The sequence below is a fragment of the Podarcis bocagei genome, assembly GCF_964188305.1.
Source record: "Podarcis bocagei genome assembly, chromosome: 4".
Classification (NCBI taxonomy): Eukaryota; Metazoa; Chordata; class Lepidosauria; order Squamata; family Lacertidae; genus Podarcis; species Podarcis bocagei.
The window spans coordinates 84,247,541-84,268,731 of NC_138128.1; the positions used below are offsets into that span (position 1 = coordinate 84,247,541).

At 40.8% G+C, this 21,191-nt stretch overlaps 1 protein-coding gene and 3 long non-coding RNA genes across 7 annotated transcripts in view; 2 read left to right on the forward strand and 2 right to left on the reverse strand.

The window, feature by feature from the left end:
• Positions 1–21,191, reverse strand: part of LOC308585576 (uncharacterized protein) — a 136,957-nt gene that overhangs the window by 21,220 nt on the left and 94,546 nt on the right. Inside the window, exons 1-3 of one of the 4 annotated variants that reach the window (XM_081191342.1) lie at positions 12,977–14,091; positions 12,228–12,391; positions 9,802–11,129 (exon numbers count right to left, since the gene is read on the reverse strand). The exons of 1 other annotated variant lie outside the window; for it this stretch is intronic. In XM_081191342.1, coding sequence (XP_081047468.1) covers positions 10,566–11,129; positions 12,228–12,391; positions 12,977–12,998 — 750 coding nt within the window. In that variant the 5' untranslated portion in view covers positions 12,999–14,091 and the 3' untranslated portion in view covers positions 9,802–10,565. Of the gene's footprint in view, positions 1–9,801; positions 11,130–12,227; positions 12,392–12,976; positions 14,092–21,191 lie in introns of those variants that run through there. 2 more of the 4 variants (XM_081191340.1, XM_081191343.1) reach the window with 2 other exon arrangements.
• LOC308585594 lies at positions 393–20,689 on the forward strand. The gene is made up of 3 exons (XR_014007508.1): positions 393–744; positions 1,997–2,052; positions 20,605–20,689. It is a non-coding gene; the product is annotated as an uncharacterized lncRNA (long non-coding RNA).
• LOC308585614 lies at positions 7,335–8,490 on the reverse strand. Its single transcript, XR_014007539.1, has 3 exons — positions 8,367–8,490; positions 8,042–8,297; positions 7,335–7,443 (listed from the first exon to the last, which is right to left on the reverse strand). It is a non-coding gene; the product is annotated as an uncharacterized lncRNA (long non-coding RNA).
• On the forward strand, positions 7,620–8,380 carry LOC308585612. Its single transcript, XR_014007536.1, has 2 exons — positions 7,620–8,121; positions 8,221–8,380. It is a non-coding gene; the product is annotated as an uncharacterized lncRNA (long non-coding RNA).

Sequence of the window (21,191 nt, forward strand, 5' to 3'; positions counted from 1 at the left end):
ATCCTTCTGCTCCCCTCTGGCCCCTCCATGCTGGGGGGGCGGGCGGGCGGCTGGGCTGCCCTAAATCCGCCTCTGCTTGGAAGTTCTTTGTTCTCTTTTGTTTTTTGTTGATCATGATTTTTAATTATTGTAAATCAAGACAGATCCATTTAGTCAAAAATACGTCCCTCTCAATCCCTACCATTTCATTTACTTATGTACTGCTTTTGAAATGAACCTCACAAAGTGGTTTACATCAATATATCAAAACAATAAGCATTCATTAAAAATGTAATAAAACAGCAAAGGCAAACTGCAAGGGGAAAAGTTCAATGAATTTAGGATTGTAGCTTTTAAAAGTGTAGTTTAGTGGGAGGCTGGATCTTACTATTTTTTTTGTTAAAGGTGAACCTCATTTTTGTTCCAAATTGTTGCTCTCTAGACCAGTTTCTAATCATCCACACAAAATGATTCTGCCACCCTGACCAGTTAATACTTAAACTCTTCTGTATTGCTTCATCAGTGTGATTACACTATTGACAGAGAACTTTGATCACCATGTTAACATCTATGTTGTCATGAATAGCTCTATCTGAACTGAAATTTACATGGATTTGCTGAACATTCAGATGTCTATCTAAATAGTGTGTGAAGTAATCGTAAGAGAATGATCACTTGGGAAACTGCTCTGCTTGGCTGTCCTACAATTGCATTCAGGATAAGAAGAAGACTACAGTGAGGGCAGGCAGATCTCTGAAGCACCAGGTGTGTATCCTTTCTCCTCAAACTACTTGCCAGCTCAAACACTGCACAGAATTTCCCCCACCGATTGATCTACATTGGATTATTCCTGTCTGATTTAGGGATGCTGATTTGTTCTATTTGTCTAGTTTTAGGAGGGTTTTAAAAACAATTAATTAATTAAAAACATTTAAAGACAAGAGAGAGAGAGATGGCACATACTTTTGTAAACCAAGAAAATCTTCCGTAAAGATACATTAAAAAGAAACATTTAAAGACCACTTGATTGTAATAGAATCTCTGTAAACAAAACATTAAATTTACCAATGACTGACTGTTAAAAACCAGTATTGTAAAAATTTGGAATATAATTTAAATCAGCAGTAAGCTAAAAAGATATTAAAACACATTCCATTTCTACATGCCTAGATAGGCTAGCCTAAGCAAAAACACCTTTAGCAGGTGCCGAATATACTACTTTTTGTTGTTATTTTTATTTTCTAGTGCTTGCCAGTTTTTGTAGGTCAATGCCAATAAAGATTTGAATAAAAATAACTATTCTGAGAATCATTTCTGAAAATGGCCTCTCTTCATAGTTGTTTTTTTTAAAAAAAAAACAACAACAACAACAACTAGCTTGTGTCTACTTCAGTTTCATACTTTCCAAATTTCTCAGTTAAAAGAGGGTTTCCTATTCAGTAAGACAATAGTTACTTTAGTGTAAGTGAATATATATGTACAAGCAAACACCCACCCACACTTTTATGGGGCCTGGATACATTCATGTCCTGTTAACATAGCATGGAAACTTTCCTTTCATTCATGTTGCCTTTTGTTTCATTCATGTTGCCTTATCTAGCTATGACCTGAAGAGATGGCCCTAGACAAGCTCTGTCTCTCAACCCTAGCCCCTTGGAATATATACCATAAAGAAGATAATTATTTAGAGAGACAGAGTCACCTCAGGCTGATTTGGAGTTGATGGCTCAACTTCCTTGGCCGGAGCACAAATTATCTATTCAGTTAACTGTGAGAGAATTCCTCATCTGAAAATTAAGATTACAGGATTTCTTTGTATTACAGCCTTATTCCTGTTACAGATAGGTAGCCGTGTTGGTCTGCCATAGTCAAAATAAAAAAATTCCTTCCAGTAGCACCTTAAAGACCAACTAAGTTAGTTCTTGGTATGAGCTTTCGTGTGCATGCACACTTCTTCATACCAAGAACTAACTTAGTTGGTCTTTAAGGTGTTACTGGAAGGAATTTTTTTATTTAGCCTTATTCCTGGCATGATGAACCATAATTGATCCTGAGATTGATCACTGCCATTGTGTAAGTATGTTTTAGCATGCAGCCTGAAAAGAAGAGCTGCATGGTGAACCCAGCCCATAACTGTGGTTTATTTACTATGGTTAAATGTTCTAAGGGCACGGGTGGCGCTGTGGGTAAATCCTCAGTGCCTAGGACTTGCCAATCGTATGGTCGGTGGTTCGAATCCCTGCGGCGGGGTGAGCTCCCGTCGTTCGGTCCCAGCTCCTGCCCACCTAGCAGTTCAAAAGCACCCCTAAGTGCAAGTAGATAAATAGGTACCGCTTTCTAGCGGGAAGGTAACGGCGTTTCCGTGCGCTGTGCTGGTGCTGGCTCGCTAGAGCAGCTTCGTCACGCTGGCCACGTGACCCGGAAGTGTCTTCAGACAGCGCTGGCTCCTGGCCTCTTAAGCGAGATGAGCAACCCCAGAGTCGGACACGACTGGCTCGTATGGGCAGGGGTACCTTTACCTTAAATGTTCTAGCTAGTTTAGAAATCTTAGCTAATGTTAACCATAGCTTAGTGTTACAGTGCTGTGACCTGTTCCTGTGAGAAAGGAGGTCTCTGGCGGTGCTACCCAGCTCGCCTAGCCCAGTCGGGGTTGAGGTGCATGAGTCCAGTTGGTGCACTGGCTCTAGGGCGATGCTGACAAGTGTTACATGCAAACCTGGATACCCTCCTTAGCTATGGTTAAAGTGCCATCGCCCAAAAGTTGCAATGTTGTCAATGAAGTGCTGCAAAAAATTCAAACTGCTCTCACTGTGCTTTTAATGATTCTACAATGCACTGAATCAAGATTTAACTGATTATCTGCCTGATGCCTCAGTTGTAACCATGGTTTATTAACTATGGTTAATGTTAATAAGGGGTTAGTGTTATGTACAATGAGGCCAATGACATGTTCTAAGATCTGATCAGTAGCTTCAGCAAGAATTTATAAACTAGTTTGTGAAGGTTTTAATTTCTAATGGTAAGATGCCTAAAAGAAAGATCTCTGGGGTTTTTTTTAAAGGTGAGTTTGAATATTTTCTTAAATTCATTATAGATGTTATCCCAGAATTCCCCAATGACCACATATGGTAAAATAACCCCACATCTGTTTTACATCTCCAACAAATCGGTGATCCTCCTTTATACATTTTCGCTAGTTTCAAGGGGGTATGATGCCATCTATATAGCATCTTGGGATGTGGGTGGCGCTGTGGGTTAAACCACAGAGCGTAGGACTTGCCGAACAGAAGGTCGGCGGTTCGAATCCCTGTGATGGGGTGAGCTCCCGTTGCTCGGTCCTTGCTCCTGCCAACCTAGCAGTTCGAAAGCACGTCAAAGTGCAAGTAGATAAATAGGTACCGCTCTGGTGGGAAGGTAAACAGCGTTTCCGTGCGCTACTCTGGTTCGCCAGAAGCGGCTTAGTCATGCTGGCCACATGACCCGGAAGCTGTATGCCGGCTCCCTCAGCCAATAAAGCGAGATGAGCACCGCAACCCCAGAGTCGGTCACAACTGGACCTAATGGTCAGGGGTCCCTTTACCCTTTACTTTATATAACATCTTCATGGTGTTTTCCCTAGAGGAACCACATTCTAACCTGCAGAACATTGTGAAGACTGGGCCTGATTTCCGAGTTCACGTAATGTGTATAGATATCCATTCCACTGTACATTCTATTACCATTGCCACTGCCATTTCTAGAGTGCTGAGAGACTAGAGTGCTCCAGTTTTCTCAGGGTCAACATTTTGTGTTCTTCACAATACAGTGGTACCTCGCAAGACGAATGCCTCGCAAGACGGAAAACTCGCAATACGAAAGGGTTTTTGGTTTTTTGAGTTGCTTCGCAAGACAATTTTCCCTATGGGCTTGCTTCGCAAGATGGAAACATCTTGCAAGTTTGTTTCCTTTTTCTTAAAACCGTTAATACAGTTACGACTTGACAGGAACAACTCATAGCACATGGTGTGGTAGCCTTTTTTGAGGTTTTTGAAGACTTTGGTGATTTTTGAAGCTTTTCCAAAACTTTCCTGACACCGTGCTTCGCAAGACGAAAAAACCGCAAGACAAAAAAACTCACGGAACGAATTAATTTCGTCTTGCGAGGCACAACTGTACTAACAAAGCCTTTTGACTCTTGGCAGTTTTTTTTCTTCCTTAGAATGCCTTTGCTTTATTTTAATTCATGACATTTGACAATTTTGTGCAAAACAAACCAGACATTTTAACACACAAGGCATTTGCGATCAGTTTTTGACAGTACTGAGTAATCAGTAGTGAAGCAATCTTTATTATTATCCCTTAACAACACAGCTGTGGCAGTTTGACTCCTCCCACCAATGTGAACAAAGGCTTGCTAGACAGCTGATATCAATTTAGACTCAATGTCTGGAGATCAGTGATAAGGCATCACATGTTTGCAGCTGAGGGGTGGGGTGGGTGGAGTCAGAAAGAGCTTGAAAGGGGATTTTTAACCCTTTCTGCTTTGTTTCCCGCCACCAATCTGAGTAAATGTATGGAGGTGTGGGCTCCAACCTGTCCAGCAAAACCAACTTTTTCGTCGCAGAGGTTTCTCCAGGGATTTATGTACTACTGCTTGACCAAATGGAGCAGGCCCCTGGATACACTTGTCAGCTTTAGCAGCCTGGATGGACAGAGATCAAGAGAACAAGAAGCTGCTTGCAACATTGCAAGGGTCCTGTTCACATCGGCAGACCACAGAAACAGAAATCTATCCCACAAAATGTGGGAAGGTGCTGCACTTCCCATAATAGTTTCCTTTTACTTCTCTTGTGGCTCAGTTGTATTTACAAGTGTTCAATTAGCAGAAATGTCACCAGTGAACTGTTTCCCATCACTGTGTCTTCATGGCAGCAAGACAGGGAACTAAAGGCATGAAGAGGTACCAGAAAAATTAGCAAACAATATTAGAGAGATATAATATATCACAGTAGTTTACATTTGCAAAATAATTAAAAACAAACACCAGCAGACCATTGTGGGTGATGTGCTTTAAATTGCCTGCAAAGGCTTGGTGGGACAGAAAAGTTTTCTGCCCATTCATGAGTTCCAAGCATGGATAGAAGCATAAGCAAAGAGATGGAAGCTGGAAATGAGCTGATGCAAGAGCCAACAGGTCCACTACAGATTGCTGGCCACTGGGAAAACCTTATTGTAGTGACGGGAAACATTGTAACTTAGTGGTAGAAGGTGTTGTTTGCATGCAGAAGGTCCTAGGTCCAGGTCCTGGTGTCTCCCAGGTAGTAGGGCTTGATCAGACTCCCACCTGAAACCCTAGAGAGCTGCTCCGCAGAACCATCAAATGGTGAAGTTGGCAGAAGCAGAACCATCAAATGGTGAAGTTGGCAGGGACCCTGAGGGTCATCTCTTCCAAGCAATGCTACTACAATGCCCTACAATGCTACAATGCCCTACAAATGCCCTACAATGCTAGAATCCTATTGTTTTTCTACAAACAACAAATGGGTAGTTTAAAAAGACCCTACCATCAGAAACCATTTCGTCCATTAAATGCATAGTTTGGAAACTGAAAACACACGGATTGAAGACTGTTTGGATTCAAGAAGAAAACTAAATCAAACAAACAACAACTCTATAATATTATTTCCTTGTGGTCTCAAAATATGAGCAACCCATAAATATCATGAACAGGTGACAACCCTATCATTAAAAGTTACAGTGTAATCCTTATGATTATGATTAACTATTAAACAATCAACATTAACTTACGTAATAGCACACAACAATACAATATTTACACCATACACTACATCCTTACAATCTACAACTACTTTTCAAAGAAAGAGGAAAAAGGAAAATAAAGGAAAAGGTAAAGATAAAAAATTAAAGTAATTAAAATATAATTCCGATTATTCTCATTGTACTATTTCTCATTTTGTTACAGTATTTATCACACAGTGCCTTATGGTTGTTCTCTTTTCCAAAATCTTATCAAAGAAGTTCTATTGTTTACACCTTTATATTAAAAGAGTCACTCAAGATCTGCCAGGAGGTTTTTGTTATCACAATAGTTTTTTAAATATTCTTTAAATACTATCCATTCCTTATTGATCTTCTGCATCGGGTATCCTCTTACTTTCCCTGTCATCCTTGCCAATTGTAAGTATTCTATCATTTTAACCCGCCATTCGGTTTTTCTGGGGGGTCTTTTCACTTTTCCAATTCTTCGCCACCAGGATCCTGGCTGTTGTTGTTGCGTGGTCTGCTATTTTTTTTAAAAAAATAAATTCATTACTGTATATATGATGTCCCAAAACTCTCTTATGCTCTTACATTCCCACCACATATGCATATACGAACCTTTACCATTTTTGCATCTCCAGCACACTTCTGATCTATTTTAATACAACTTGGTCGGGGTAAGGTGTCATCTGTACATCATTTTCATGATGTTTTCTCTAAGATGATAGCATGCTGTAAACTTCATGTCCACCTTCCATAACTTCTCCCAGTGGTTCATGTGAATATTATATCCAAGTTCTTGGGCCCAACGCACCATCACCTCTTACTTTTACCTGTTCTTTTACCTCCCAATCAAGATGTAGATTGTACATTTTTGAAATATATTTTCCGTTGGGTTGGATTAGTTCTTTTTCCAAATCTGATGTCTTATTTTCAAATCCTTTTTTTAATCTATACTTAATCTTTCATTTAATTGAAAATATGTAACCAATCCGTCAGGTACAACCTAATTTCTTCAAACTTCTTCAGCGTCAATTTGTTATTGTTTTCTTCTAATATCATTCTATACATTGGCAGTCTCCTTTCATATTATTCTTTTTTACTGCCATGGCTTCTGTCGGTGAGGTTCACCAGCGGGTCTTAGGCTCTAGTATTTATTTATATTTTCTCCCATATTTTATAAGGGGATTTTCTCACTATATGGTTTAAAAAAACCCTGTGTACCGTCACCTTCTCATAGACTAAATACGTGTGCCACAGAAATAAAATCCACTGAATTAAATGGGACTTTCTCCATGGTGTGTTTAGGATCGTAGGCTTAATTTAAAAAATGAAATAAAAAATAAGCTTTCCTTGCAGTTGTGGCGTGAATGCCTATCTATTTTATTCAGTTGTATTTCATCCTTTTCTGATACTCTCCAAACAGCTCTGAGACTTTGGTAATCATCGAGTTTTGGTTAACCTGTTCAAAGGAGAGGATTGATCACATCAGGTCAATTACCTACTTAGTTCAATCTGTTATAAAACAAGAGTGACCTCAGAACTGAAAGCCTCTCTTCTATCTGAGATGCATTGGTGACACTTTCCTATCACAGGCCTTGGGTGACAGCCCATTAACCTAAAAACACCTCTTTATGAGTAACAGGCCATATAACAGGATTGTGGACAAGAGGGACCAGACGCTGTGGCAGAGCCAGATACCAACTTTATTCCCATATCTAGTTTAACATAATTATTACAGGAGCTAATAATGGGGCTAATTCACCTGCTCATCTTCCAAAGTAATATATGCCATCAGTTGCCTTCTAGCTGATCTATGCAATGACCTTCTAGCTGGTCTGCAAAAGAATGAATGAGCACAAATCTGAAATGGCAGTATAGAAAAGCCAATGAGGGAACATTTCAGCTTCTCATGATGGTCTGTCACTGACCTTCATTATTGAAAGAAGTGACCTCAAACCATGAGACCATTGTATTAGAACGCACCAGTGCTATTATTTGCAGATGGAATCAATACAATAGGTGCTGGGTTTATGTTTTTTAAAACCACACTGGATGTGCTAAAAACTGACTTACCAGTGCAAGGATGTCTGTGTTATCAACTACTGTTTTTGGTGCATCATTGCAGTTTAAAAGGTCATTATCCTCAACTGTATAATTCAGCATTTAGTTTCCCTCTGGTATCTTTTTACAAGCTCCCCACCAATTGTGTCCCTGTAACTCAGGATAATACTTTAAGCATCCAATGAAGTGAATTATATTGTGTGTGTCATAATAATTTTTTTAATCTTTCAGGTGCTACAAGACTCTACTGTTGGTTTTGCAGGATTGAAAAGATTCCCCCTGCACCAATTTTACAATGATTGTTTAAGGATTGAAATGGTAATCTGAAAAAGCCATTGTGAAATGGGTACTAACTTTTGTGCTAGATTCTACTGCCTCAAATGTATGGCATCTCAGTCTGTTGTCTTTATCTTGCAGGTCATGATTACAACATCTTTTTGTGCTTAAATAAGAAAGAAACTCTGATCTCCCTCACCCCCTGCTTTGTGAAACACCTTGTCTGGTGAAGAGTTCTGGAGAGCTTGCCATACTTGTTTGGCATTCCTGTTGATTTCAATAAACACATTACCCTACTGTGGATTGTGGAGTTGTTGTTGTTGTTTTCTAATGGGCCAGCATGGCTACTTTTGCTTTTAATTGAGCTTACTTACAATGGGTAGAGTACTCTTCATCTCCAAAAGAGAAAGCAGCTTTTTTTTTTTTTTTAGGGATGAGGGAACATACAAAATCGGTATACACTGAGTGCATCTTCTGAAGGCAAGGATATGGTTTGTTTGTTTTTTAATTGCATGCATTAAATGCTTGTTTTTATTTCTTTAACTGCAAATGATTCTGGAAGAAGATCTGGTCAGTTGGCAACTAAAGAACTACTTGTAGTTATTTTATTCATAGATCTCTTGTATCACATCTAATTTGTGCATATGTGACCACCTTTCTGTATATGAGGTCTGTTTAGGAGAATGCCAGGTTCTCCAAGCATTCTGCTCCACACAGTAGCCAACCATATCACTATGCAATCCCAAAAGCAGGACACAGGTCAGGTGAGTACCCTTTCGCCCTGTTCTTTCCCAGCAATTGATATGCCTCTGATAGCATATATCCATAACGATTAGTAGCCACTGATAGTCTTAGCATTCATGAATTTGCCTAATCTCTTGAGAAAGCCATCTAGGTTGGCAGCCATAATCACATCTTGAGTCATTCCAGGGCTGTGCTTACACACACACACACACACACACACACACACACACACACACAAAGATGTGGACCCAGATCAGCCCTATCCCAACCTAGGTCACACCCAAGCCAGATCTAGTCCTATATCAGGGTAGGACTAAAGGGGCAGGGCAGGGTAGGACCAATCCACTAGATTCAGTTTGATCTGCCCAATCTAGCGCCCAGCCCCATTAAATTCCATAGTGGAGTGTTGAGAAATATAGTGGACTGGGCAGGTGAGGTTTTATGATATGGATTTGTCATATATTCCAAGCCCAAAGCCTATACCTCAGTGCATGGAGTAAATTCAGACTCACACAGATTATGTAGAGGTACTCAACAGAGATGTCCTCTATCTCCACTGCTGTTTGCACTTTCCACTGTTAGCAGAACTTGACCCATTAGCAGAACCATTTAGATCTGAATATATAATCAAATGAACAGGGAACATAATGATATGCCAATAATGTAGCATTATTTGTGAAAAGCCCTGAAAAAACCATTTGGAGATGTCTTAGGCTTTGATAGCTTTATACGCTTAGGCTCAGTTGTTTCAGGGTTTTTGCTGGGCGTCGGGCGGGGAGCATGTTGCAGCTGTCCTTGATTTGGTTGTGTATTAGTAAGTTCAGTGGGACTACTTCTAATTTAGTTGTCCTTTAGAATCTAAAATTAACTGACTTATTTTATTATGACTAAACCTACACTACTACACTTGATCTTAGCCAAAAGGCCGAGAAGCGAAACCTGGTTAAATCAAGGCTGAACTGCACAGAAGGCAAACTGTATTGGGCACAATGTAGTTCACAGGCAACCCTCCTATAAAGCTTCATTGAAGGCAGTAGAGCACAAACCTGGGGGGGGGATTAAGAGCAAGAAAATGAAATAAAGTGTTCACAATATCCCCCCACAATGTTTTTAATAGATATAAATGCCCATGTTGCAGGCTAAGGCACATACATGTTAAACTTATATATCTTTAAAGGTTTGGAGAGCAACTAAACACACTTATGGTAGGAAAATCAATTAAACCTTATATCCCCATCTCAAACTTCTGTTTTTTAAAAAATGGAAGACTCATGAATGGAAACCAAACTTATTAACACAGAAAAGTGTTACCAAATCTACTTATAGCAGGATCTCCAAATATACTTTTGCATACAAAAAAAATACAGCAACTTCCCACCACATTTATTGCCACCTACTCTAGCCTCAGATACAGAGACTTAAAAAGGAAAGGAAAGGGACAGAAAGCCATTGGTGCATTAAAATGTGTCTCAGGAATATTCAGCCATTAGAAGACGTGACCTTTTATCTCCAGAACCACATGCACCGCACAACTGACTTTTTTCTATGGGAAAAATTAAGCCCATGTTTATATGCTTGCACAAAGGAAAGTGAATGTTTCAGTAAATGGAAAATTAAATCAAGACTCCAGACAAGCTATTAAAAGAACAAACTTTATTCAAAACATAGAGTAATACATTAAAAGGCATTAAAAGAGGGAGCTTGTAAACTATGTACAGGATAGCAAGGAAGGAGTTGGGATGCTAATCTGGAACCTGACTTAAAGAGAAAAACTGAGAGCCCGAAGCACTTCCATCAACGTTCTGCATTTGTCCAGGATTTGTAGCTGAATAATCCCCCGTTGCAGACCAGCGAGTATAAGTGCTTGATGCCATGAAGAAGTTATCAGATGATGGTGGAGGCTGCCTCACCATCTCCGCTCCATAATATGGAACTGGGCAGTTGCTCACCTGGGAAGTCTCATAAAGCCCAGTTCCACAAAAGGCTGCTTGCTGGTAATAAGCAGGGTTCAATTCCAGGGAGCTCTGCTGTTGCGAGGCACACTCTCCTGGATGCGTGTTGTTGAGAGGTGGCTGCCACAACTCTGCTCCTCTATAGCTTTCAGCATAATGAAAGTTCTGTGGCTGATAAAATTGTTCTATGTGAATATTTTGGCTGTTTCCTGGACTGCTTCTTGGGCTGCTGTCCAGGCTGCTTCTTGGACGGGTTCTCTCACTCCGGCTATAAGGAGCTGCAGCATGGTTCCCGATCCTTATCCTGGAACCTATCCTCTTTGGTGTTCTGGCCCTTCTGTTTTGAAACCAGACCTGAACAGAAGAAAGGAGAGAACCAGTATACAGGACATTGTTACCATGAATTTGTCTTTTTGATCCAACAGAGAGAATTACATTTAATAAATTATGCTTATTCCTCTGGGGTTTCTCTTTAGTTCTCTGCAGCATTTTTCTACTATCTTCAGCTCCACATTCATATATCCCATGTACATAATCTCCAGTTTCTGTTAAATATAAAGCTTCTAAGTTGGAATGACTAAAAGCTGCTATTTGGCTGTCTTTTGTTCTGCAGTATCAGAAAAAGCCACCTTTAAAAGCTGCACAAGTGTACAGCAGTCCCACAAGACTTGCTTTATTGAAGTATAACCTGTGGATATGAGCTTCAACTGTAATAAATTGTCAAGCGTTTGTTAATGCCAAGTGGATGCCTGCATACAAGACTTAACATCTCTGTGTGCATTTGTGCTGGAAGGCAACACTTTATATGTCTGACAATTGTTTTAAAAATTCAATAAACTTAGCAATAGTAATTTTAAATAGCTCACTCAGAAGATCTACCCGTTTGTTGTGCCCTGTTTGGGGTCTTCTCCCTCAGCCTCCCAAGTGTCCTGGGGGTAATGGACTAGGCAGGGAAGTGTATTTATATATTTTCTAAATGCCAATTTCTCTGTAGGAGAGAACTAAGTACTTGCTCAACTTTTGACAGAAAAAGCAATGCAGCTTAACTCGTTTTAGTCTCCCCAGTGCAAGCTGCTTATGGCTGCAGTCCCCTGCACACTACCTTGGGAGTTAGTGTTAACTGGATCAGGCTGCAAAGGCAGCCTATAAAACCAGATTTAATGTACTTTTAGCACTAAGCCCATCCATTGCAGAAATTAGATTTCTACCTGGGTCTCTAAAGATTTTTTTTAATATGATCTAAACCCAGAACCCACGATACGCCCCCCCTAAAAAACACACACCAAGAAAGTGGAAGTTAGCTCTTGAACAAGCCGCCTTTCGCGATAAGCTGAGAGGCACCCGGGTGAACTAAGGCCTTCAACCAAGCAAGAATTATTCTGAGAGTTTCAAATTGTTCCAGTATGTGCGGTTTAGGGAAGTCTTGGGAGCCCCCACCATCCCGATTCTTACGTGCACACGATCTTCTTCGACTCCTATGCACCTCGCCAGCGCCTCCCTGGTCTCGTATCCGGGGTACTGGTTCTCTGCAAAGGACTTTTTTAGGAGCTCGACGTGAGATGGGCTGAAAACAGTCCTTTTTCGCCTTCCTCCTGCGACTTTGGGGTAGCTTCCTTCTGGGAAAAGACAAAGAGGCAAATCTGAAGGAAGCGCTCGGCTTAAACTGAACTGATGCTTGCAGATCTTCCTCCCTGAATTGGTTTTGCCTTAACAGTGGACACTAATTTTAAATAAACCTCCGGTTGCTCTGAACAAGGCTTGCATGAAAACAAACCAAAGACTTTTCAGTAAGAAGATTACGCTCTTATTTCTATGCCTGCCTTCGTTTTCCGTAGCCGATCCTAACCACGATTATTCGGAAAATTAATCCCGTTTATGTGAAAGGGATTTAACAATCAGAAAGTGTGTGTGCAAATGCTTCATGCAGTAAAATGCAGCAAATGCTTCATGCTTATAAGTAAAGATGTGCAAACCAATCTTGCGAAATGTTTCCAACCGAAGACATTTGAGCCCCTGTGTAATCCCTCCCCGGCTACCACAAATGGGTCTTTCAAAGCCTTCCCTACATCCTGACCCAGAAACAGAAACACCCTTCATTTATAAAAACCGTTGAATTTATAACCCTTAATTTATATCATTCATTTGAGCAATTTTTTAAAGACAAGTCGTTTTAAATCGTTTTAACAATCCTCTATTCTTACCTTGGCTGTTGGTAGTTTTCATCTTGCAAATGCGCTGCCTCGCTCTCTTCCAACAAAGCTGGTTTTCGCTGCCAAAATTGCCCTTGCTCCTCAAGGCCCGCTCCAGGTTTCTGGAGTTCGGCGCCTTTATAGCCCCTCCTGGCTGCCAATTGGCCGGCGCGTTTTCCTTGGAGAGAAGCGCTCCAATGGGGAGGCGGCTTTTGGGGAGGAGCGAGTTTCAAGTTCACTTTTCAAGCGCTGCTTGACCAATCTAGATGGGCTGGAGCGCACCCTTCCCTTGGCATCACCCCTTAGCAAAACTGGAAAATAGCCCCATAGACTGGGAGAATTAGTGCGCACAGTTGAAGAGAAGGGAATTGAGAAGACGGGTTGGGGAGCGAGAGAGCCAGACAGAACTGTGGTTTATTTTTAAAAAATATTGTAATGAGGCTTTCATTGTACAGACAGAGATGCGCCAAGACTTAGGCATGTTGAAAGGCTTTGCCCAAGAAGCCTACATGCAGCAAGTACACTCTGAAACCCCCTGCCTTTTGAGATGAAGAAGGCGCCTTCACTGCACCCTTTTCGGCGCCTGCTATAAACTTTATTTCCTTTCCTTTACCTGCAAAAAGTTGCTATGCCTTTTAATCGGTGGTTTTAGGTTGACTGTGATTGCATTTTGCATGTTTTTCACTTTGACTTTTATCGATCATGTTCCTGCTTTCGTAAGCCGCTTAGAGGTTTTCGTTAAGGTTAGGCGGTGCAGAAACTTTAAGGGAAGAATGTGAGTAACACCATTGCAAATCAAGGGAAGGCAAACTCCTCTTGCCAAGAAGTCAGTAGGTCTTTCAAGCCCAAGCGGTTGATGTTAGATGCTCAGAGTATTCAGCCCCGGACAGACGTCGCAACCAAATCCTGAATCTACACAGTCTCAATGCACTATCGCTTGTAACTGCACGGGGGTTGCATTCTCTTTCTTTCTTCTTCTTCTATTAAATATTTTCTTGTTTTACAGACATTATGTGTAATGTCTCTCGTATTTTTAACATGTAACATTTTTACAAATCCGTTTCATTTGTTGAGACATTAGGGGGAGAAAAAAAGGGATGGAGGGTGGGGATATGAGTGGGGGTGGGTGGCGATGTTTCTATTATGCTTAATTTATGTTGGGTTTGATGTCAGGGTTGCTTGTGCTGTTCACTTCTGTTCCTAACGGGGTTGCATTTTGAGTGAAAGCCAACTTTCCGTTTCCTAGGCTTGCTTCAAACGTTGCTGGTGCTTCCTTTCTTTTCACTTCAACTATTTCTCTTTCTGTCTTTCTATCCCCACAACTTTCACGTGGCCATATTCCTCTGCCTTTCAGGGACTTGCGGCATCCAGATAGCCTGCCGCTCCACCCTACACCCGGGGCAAGATAGTTGCCTCCGATCCTCAAAAGAACTGAAAACGTTCTGAAACCTTCCAGCTCATGCAGTGAATGTTCCCAGTCCCTGGCAGTTTGTTAATCACTAATGATTCCCCGTTGGTACATTCTTTGTTATTTTTGCATAAGATAATTAACACAAGGGACCCTCCCTAAGTCTACCTATAAACTCTATTCATAGGTATGCTGACTCAGAATCGGCAATGAAACTTTTTTTCGAGTAAGAACTACATTTTTTACTACTGAAAAAAAGCTTCCGTGAAGGTTGGGGGCGTTACAGAAAGATGTAGAAACCTCAGCAAACATGTCAGTACTGTCTCAGGAAAGATTATCCCTGAACAAAAGTCGGCTCACAATGGGGGTGGGAGAGACACGATTAAATGTCTCTAATTTCTGCCATCATCATCGCTTAGAAGCTCGATATATTTCTGCAGAAGGCTACTGATTTAAATATGTATTCCTGTAAGGTACTTACAGTAGGGACTAGCAGAATTTCCTGGAAAACATTTACTTGTATCCTTTGGGATACAATACGTTGCAATCTATGTCAATATATTCTTCATCATAGCGGTGGAACATCTACCTAGAATATAAAGGGCTTCTTATTCGTTCCAGAATATAGAAATGTGTCCAAACTAATTTGCTTCAAAATTCTCTTATTTTGGAAGGGAGATTTAGGATGCTTTGCTAGCCTAACTTTCTTGGGACTTAGGACCTACTTCTGAGTAGGCATGGTTAAGGTTGCTCTGTTAACAGCATTCCCAATATTGTGTATTTTGTGCTGGTGAAAAGCTGCAAACTGTACCACATGGGTTACTGTTGTGCGATTTTTATAGAGTTAAAAGTATAAGACTTATTTGTCTGCTATATGACTTTCTGTTTGTTTGTTTGTTTGTTTGTTTGTTTGTTTGCTTGCTTGCTTGATTTAGATTCCACCCTTCATCACAATATCTCAGGACAGTTCACAAGACTGATAGATAAAGAGATAAAACTTTATTCGCATTAGTGGAGTCTATAACCTGAAGCGCCTGTAACATTAAAATCTAGGGATTGCGGCATGTATTAGCTGTGAAGTAGCCTTTTATTTTTGATTCATCAACCTTGGAATCCAAGTATGTCTGTTTATGGTGGTATGTGAAGTGGATTCCAGACCATTTATACTTGATAGTAAATATTTCCAGACAATTTGGCCTTGGCTAGGGACATTAATATTCCATTTTTGAGAATCGTACTTTTATCTCACTTTGTGAGACTCCCACAATAAATAAATAAAAAGCTCACAATCAAGCTGATATCCAAGTCACGTCATCCTCAGTATTAGTTTCATATCTCAAAATGGGACAAAAATATGGTCTTCCCAAGAGGGTTACCAAAACGGGGACTGGGGTGCAATGGTGCTCTTGAGGACTTCCACTGGCACCCCAAAAACATCTGAGACACACATCTCCCCTGCTCACTGCCCTCTTCCTCAGCAACTGGGAAACTTTATCGGATAGAGTAGATCGTCGTTCACAAAAGCATATGCCACAATAAATTTGGTAGCCTTTGACGTGTCAAAACACTGTTTGCGCTGTTAATTCAACACGTATTTCCGAGCAGAAACTTGACCTCCTGCTCCGTGTGTTTCAGTAGCCATGAAGTTTAACTGTTCATTAAAACAACCACCAGCACAGGGCTAATCTCACATTGACATTGCTGCTGTTCATATTAGGAAGTTACTTTGTGGTACATTGTGCTTGAAAAGTTGCCAAGTTACAATTTACGCGGTGAAACATTGTGATCTTTGAACCTTGGAGGAGAAAGGGACATAATGTATAAACGAACTAGTAATACGCGGAAACTTAGCTATGTATTTTATACCTAAACTTTGTTTGCTGGTTTTCCTTTCCTCGTCCTCCTACAAATAAACGCAATTCAATGTTCCGGGTTGCTATGTTCTTATGGTTTTTATTTACGGAATTTATACGTCGCCCTTCCGAGCCTAGATCGGCAGTACACACTTTGTGTGTGCGTGCAGGGTGTGTGTGTGTGTGTGTGTGTGTTTATGCAAGGATTTGAACCTGCCTGGCCTCAGGCCAAGGCGCTGATACGCCGCCAAATATATATGTGCCTGAGGGAAGATAGCCGCGCCCTGTGGTGGCGCCTGGGGAGCGGCTACGAGATAACTCTGAAGGGCTTCCCTCTCGACACTGTCTTCCCTTATTACGTTCCCGCAGCATCGGCGCCATAACCAACGTCTTGCTGGGGCAACGGGGGGAGGGGTGTCCTTCCCGCTCCTCTTTCTGGTCCCAACGGCCGCCCATCCCCCACTCCCTCTCGCCTCGCCTCATAGAATCCAGGTTGGCGCCGCGCGCCGTTTCCCGCCCAGAACCGCCCCCGCGCATGCGCTCCAGCCAGTCCTGCCTTGCCGCCCTTTGGCCACGCCTTCCCCTGCGGCGTCACACCGGCCGCTCTCCTCCTCCTCCTTCTCTCTGGTCTCCCCGCTTCTTCCCCCCCTCCTCGGTCTCCTCTTCGCTCCCTCTTCACACAATGACCCCCCCACCCCACCCCGCAGGGGGGACCCACCCAGGAGGCGAGATAAGCGTATTAGCATGTCTGGCCTCTGAGGAAGGCTGCCCCCTCTCTCCTCCCATTCTGCTCCTTTCATTCCTTCATCCTTTGGCCCCTCCAGGCTCAGGGGGGGGGGGCGGCTGGGCTGCCCTAAATCCGCCTCTGCTTGGAAGTTTTCTCTCTCTTTTATTTATGGTTGATCGTGATTTTTAATTATTATAAATCAAGACAGATCCATCTAATCAGAAATACGTCCCTCTCAATTCCCATTTACTTATGTACTGCTTTTGAAAGGAACCTCACAAAGTGGTTTACATCAATATATCAAAACAATAAGCATCCATTAAAAATGTAATAAAACAGCAAAGGCAAACTGCAAGGGAGAAAAGTTCAATGATTTTAGGATTGTAGCTTTTAAAACTGTAGTTTAGTGGGAGAGAAAATTTCCTCTATCCACTTTCTTCATGCAATGCTAAATTTTATAAATTTCTGTCATGCCACCTCTTATTCAACTTTTCTCTAAACCAAAAAGTTCCCAATGCTCCAGCCTTTACTCACTGATCCATCCACTAGATAAGTCTGCTGGCCCTTTTCTGAATTATCTGAACTGGAGATCTGTGATAACCCATCACATGCTTGTATGCATAGGGTGGGATTGGGGGAGCAATTAATCCCTGTCCGGCTCCCCCCCCCCCCCGGCCTAATTGCTTTCAAAATGGCAGTTTCCATTGCATGGCAGTGGTGGGAAGAAGATGGGAAGAACGCTGGGTGTTTTGCAGTAAATCACAAAGGATTGCTGACCTTACCTCCTGGTGTTTATAAATACAGTAACCGCAAAATAATCCCCCTCCCCCTCTACATTCTACTGCTGAGATGAAGAATACTTGAGTTAACCAGGAACGGATTTATGTGTGGAAAGCCTGTGAGCTCCCATTAATTCTGATTCTCCATACAAGTTCCTGGGCTCATAATTCTTGTATTCTAAGTGTATGGCTTTTGTACTAAGCTCTTTATTGCTGGATCCTAGGTTCTCGTTAAAGGGAGGGAAGCAAATATTTTGCTGCATGGTGCCTGTGACTTCCAATCCCCATACTGGGCAAATATTAGTTCTGTGTTTGCAACTTGAATGGGTAAAATAGCATGGGATTTACACCTCAACCCAGCGCCACAAATCGTTCTGAATCTCTACTCCCCTCCCCTCGTTTGCTGTTTTCAAACCCAACAACAGATGACTATTACAGATTTCCCAACATCTGTCCCAAGCAGTGACAGACCTACATTTTGGGGGTCCTGAATTTGAGCTGTTCTGGGGGACCCTTCACAACTAGCAATGAATTGTGGGTAACCACTGTTGTCTTCTTCAACAGATCACCACATTTTAAAAATCAGACTTTGATTAGAATTTCTGTTCTGGGTTGTCTCACGTGTCAAAGACACTGCTGTGAATAAAAATGTTTACAAATGTGGACTAAATCCCTCTGAGATTAAGCACCCAGAATCTTAAGATTCATTGGTTTCGTAGTAGATCTGTCCCTGATTCCAAGCTGCTCTCTGGATTACATAGGCAAAATGCCAGAATCTAGATGCTAGAACAGCTCTGGAGAGAGAGATAAATGTAATACAATAGATAAAAGGCAAGATTAAAACAACACCCAATTGGTTTCTTGGTTTGCTATTTGTTTTTTTTTAAATATTTGATGTATTGTGTTGTAAGCACAATGTATTTTTGTAGTTTTCATCAAATGGTGAAGTTGGCAGGGACCCTGAGGGTCATCTCTTCCAAGCCCCTACACTGCTAGAATCCTATTGTTTTTCTACAAACAACAAATGGGTAGTTTAAAAAGACCCTACCATCGGAAACCATTTCCTTCATTAAATGCATAGTTTGGAAACTGAATACACACTCATTGAAGACTGTTGGGACGCAAGAATAATAATAAACCAAACAAACACCAAACTCTATAATATTCTTTCCTTGTGGTCTCAAAATATGAGCAACCCATAAAAATCATGAACAGGAGACAACCCTATCATTAAAATTTAGAGTGTATGATTATTATTAACTATTAAACAATCAACATTAACTTACATAACAGCACACAACAATACAATATTTACACCACACACTACATCCTTACAATCTACAACTACTTTTCAAAGAAAGAGGAAAAAGGAAATTAAAGAAAAAGGTAAAGATAAAAAATTAAAGTAATTAAAATAGAATTCCGATTATTCTCATTGTACTATTTCTCATTTTGTTATTTATCACATAGTGCCTTATTGTTGTTCTGTTTTCCAAAATCTTATCAAAGAAGTTCTATTGTATTTGTTATCACAATAATTTTTCAAATATTCTTTAAATACTATCCATTCCTTATTGATCTTCTGCATTGGGTATCCTGTAACTCTCCCTGTCATCCTTGCCAATTGTAAGTATTCTATCATTTTAACCTGCCATTCGGTTTTTGTGAGGGGTCTTTTCACTCTTCCAATTCTTCGCCACCAGGATGCTGGCTGCTGTTGTTGCGTACATGAAGAGTGGTCTGCTATTTTTAAAAAATTCTGTCAACATTATTCCTAAAAGGAAGGCTTCTGGTCTCTTTGTAAATGGGAATTTTAGTATCTTTTTTAATTCATTACTATATATATGATGTCCCAAAACTGTCTTATACTCTTACATTCCCACCACATATGCATATACGAACCTTTACCCTTTTGCATCTCCAGCACACATCTGATCTATTTTCATACAATTTGGTCAGGGTAAGGTACCATTTGTACATCATTGTCATGGTGTTTTCTCTAAGATTATAGCATGTTGTAAACTTCATGTCCCCCTTCCATAATTTCTCCCAGTGGTTCATGCGAATATTATATCCAGGTTCTTGGGCCCAACACACCATCACCCCTTTCTTTTTCCTTTTCTTTTACCTCCCACTCAAGATGTAGATTGTACATTTTTGAAATATATTTTCCGTTGGATTGGATTAGTTCTTTCCCAAATCTGATGTCTCATTTTCAAATCCTTTTTTTAATCTATACTTAATTTTTCATTTAATTGAAAATATTGTAACTAATCCGTCAGGTACAACCTAATTTCTTCAAACTTCTTCAGCGTCAATTTGTTATTGTTTTCTTCTAATATCATTCTATACGTTGGCCAGTCTCCTTTCATATTTTTCTTTTTTACTGCCATGGCTTCTGTCGGTGAGGTCCACCAGGGGGTCTTAGGTTCTAGTATTTCTTTATATTTTCTCCCATATTCTATAAGGGGATTTTCTCACTATATGGTTTTTTTTAAAAAAAACTGTGTACTGTCAGCTTCTCATAGACTAAATACGTGTGCCACAGAAATAAAATCCACTGAATTAAATGGGACTTACTCCATAGCGTGTTTAGGATCGTAGTCTTAATTTAAAAAATGAAATAAAAATAAGCTTTCCTTGCAGTTGTGGCTGTGAATGCCTATTTTATTCAGTTGTATTTTATCCTTTTCTGATACTCTCTAAACAGCTCTGAGACTTTGGTAATCATCCAGTTAACCTGTTCAGAGGGGAGGATTGATCACATCAGGTCAATTACCTACTTAGTTCAATCTGTTATAAAACAAGAGTGACCTCAGAACTGAAAGCCTCTCTTCTATCTGAGATGCATTGGTGACACTTTCCTATCACAGGCCTTGGATGACAGCCCATTAACCTAAAAACACCTCTTCATGAGTAACAGGCCATATAACAGGATTGTGGACAAGAGGGACCAGACGCTGTGGCAGAGCCAGATACCAACTTTATTCCCATATCTAGTTTAACATAATTATTACAGGAGCTAAGAATGGGGCTAATTCACCTGCTCATCTTCCAAAGTAATATATGCCATCAGTTGCCTTCTAGCTGGTCTATGCAAAAGAATGAATGAGCACAAATCTGAAATGGCAGTATAGAAAGGCCAATGAGGGAACATTTCAGCTTCTCAGGATGCTCTGTCACTGACCTTAAGGTGTCCATTATTGAATGAAGTGACCTCAAACCATGAGACCATTGTATTACAATGCACCAGTGCTATTATTTGCAGATGGAATCAATACAATAGGTGCTGGGTTTATGTTTTTTAAAACCACACTGGATGTGCTAAGAAGTGGCTTACCAGTGCAAGGATGCAGTGGCGTAGCGTGGGTTGTCAGCACCCGGGGCAAGGCAAGTAATTTGCGCCCCCTAACCAGTGGATTTGCGCCCCTAACCCTAACCCCCAGATGTTGCGGCCAGT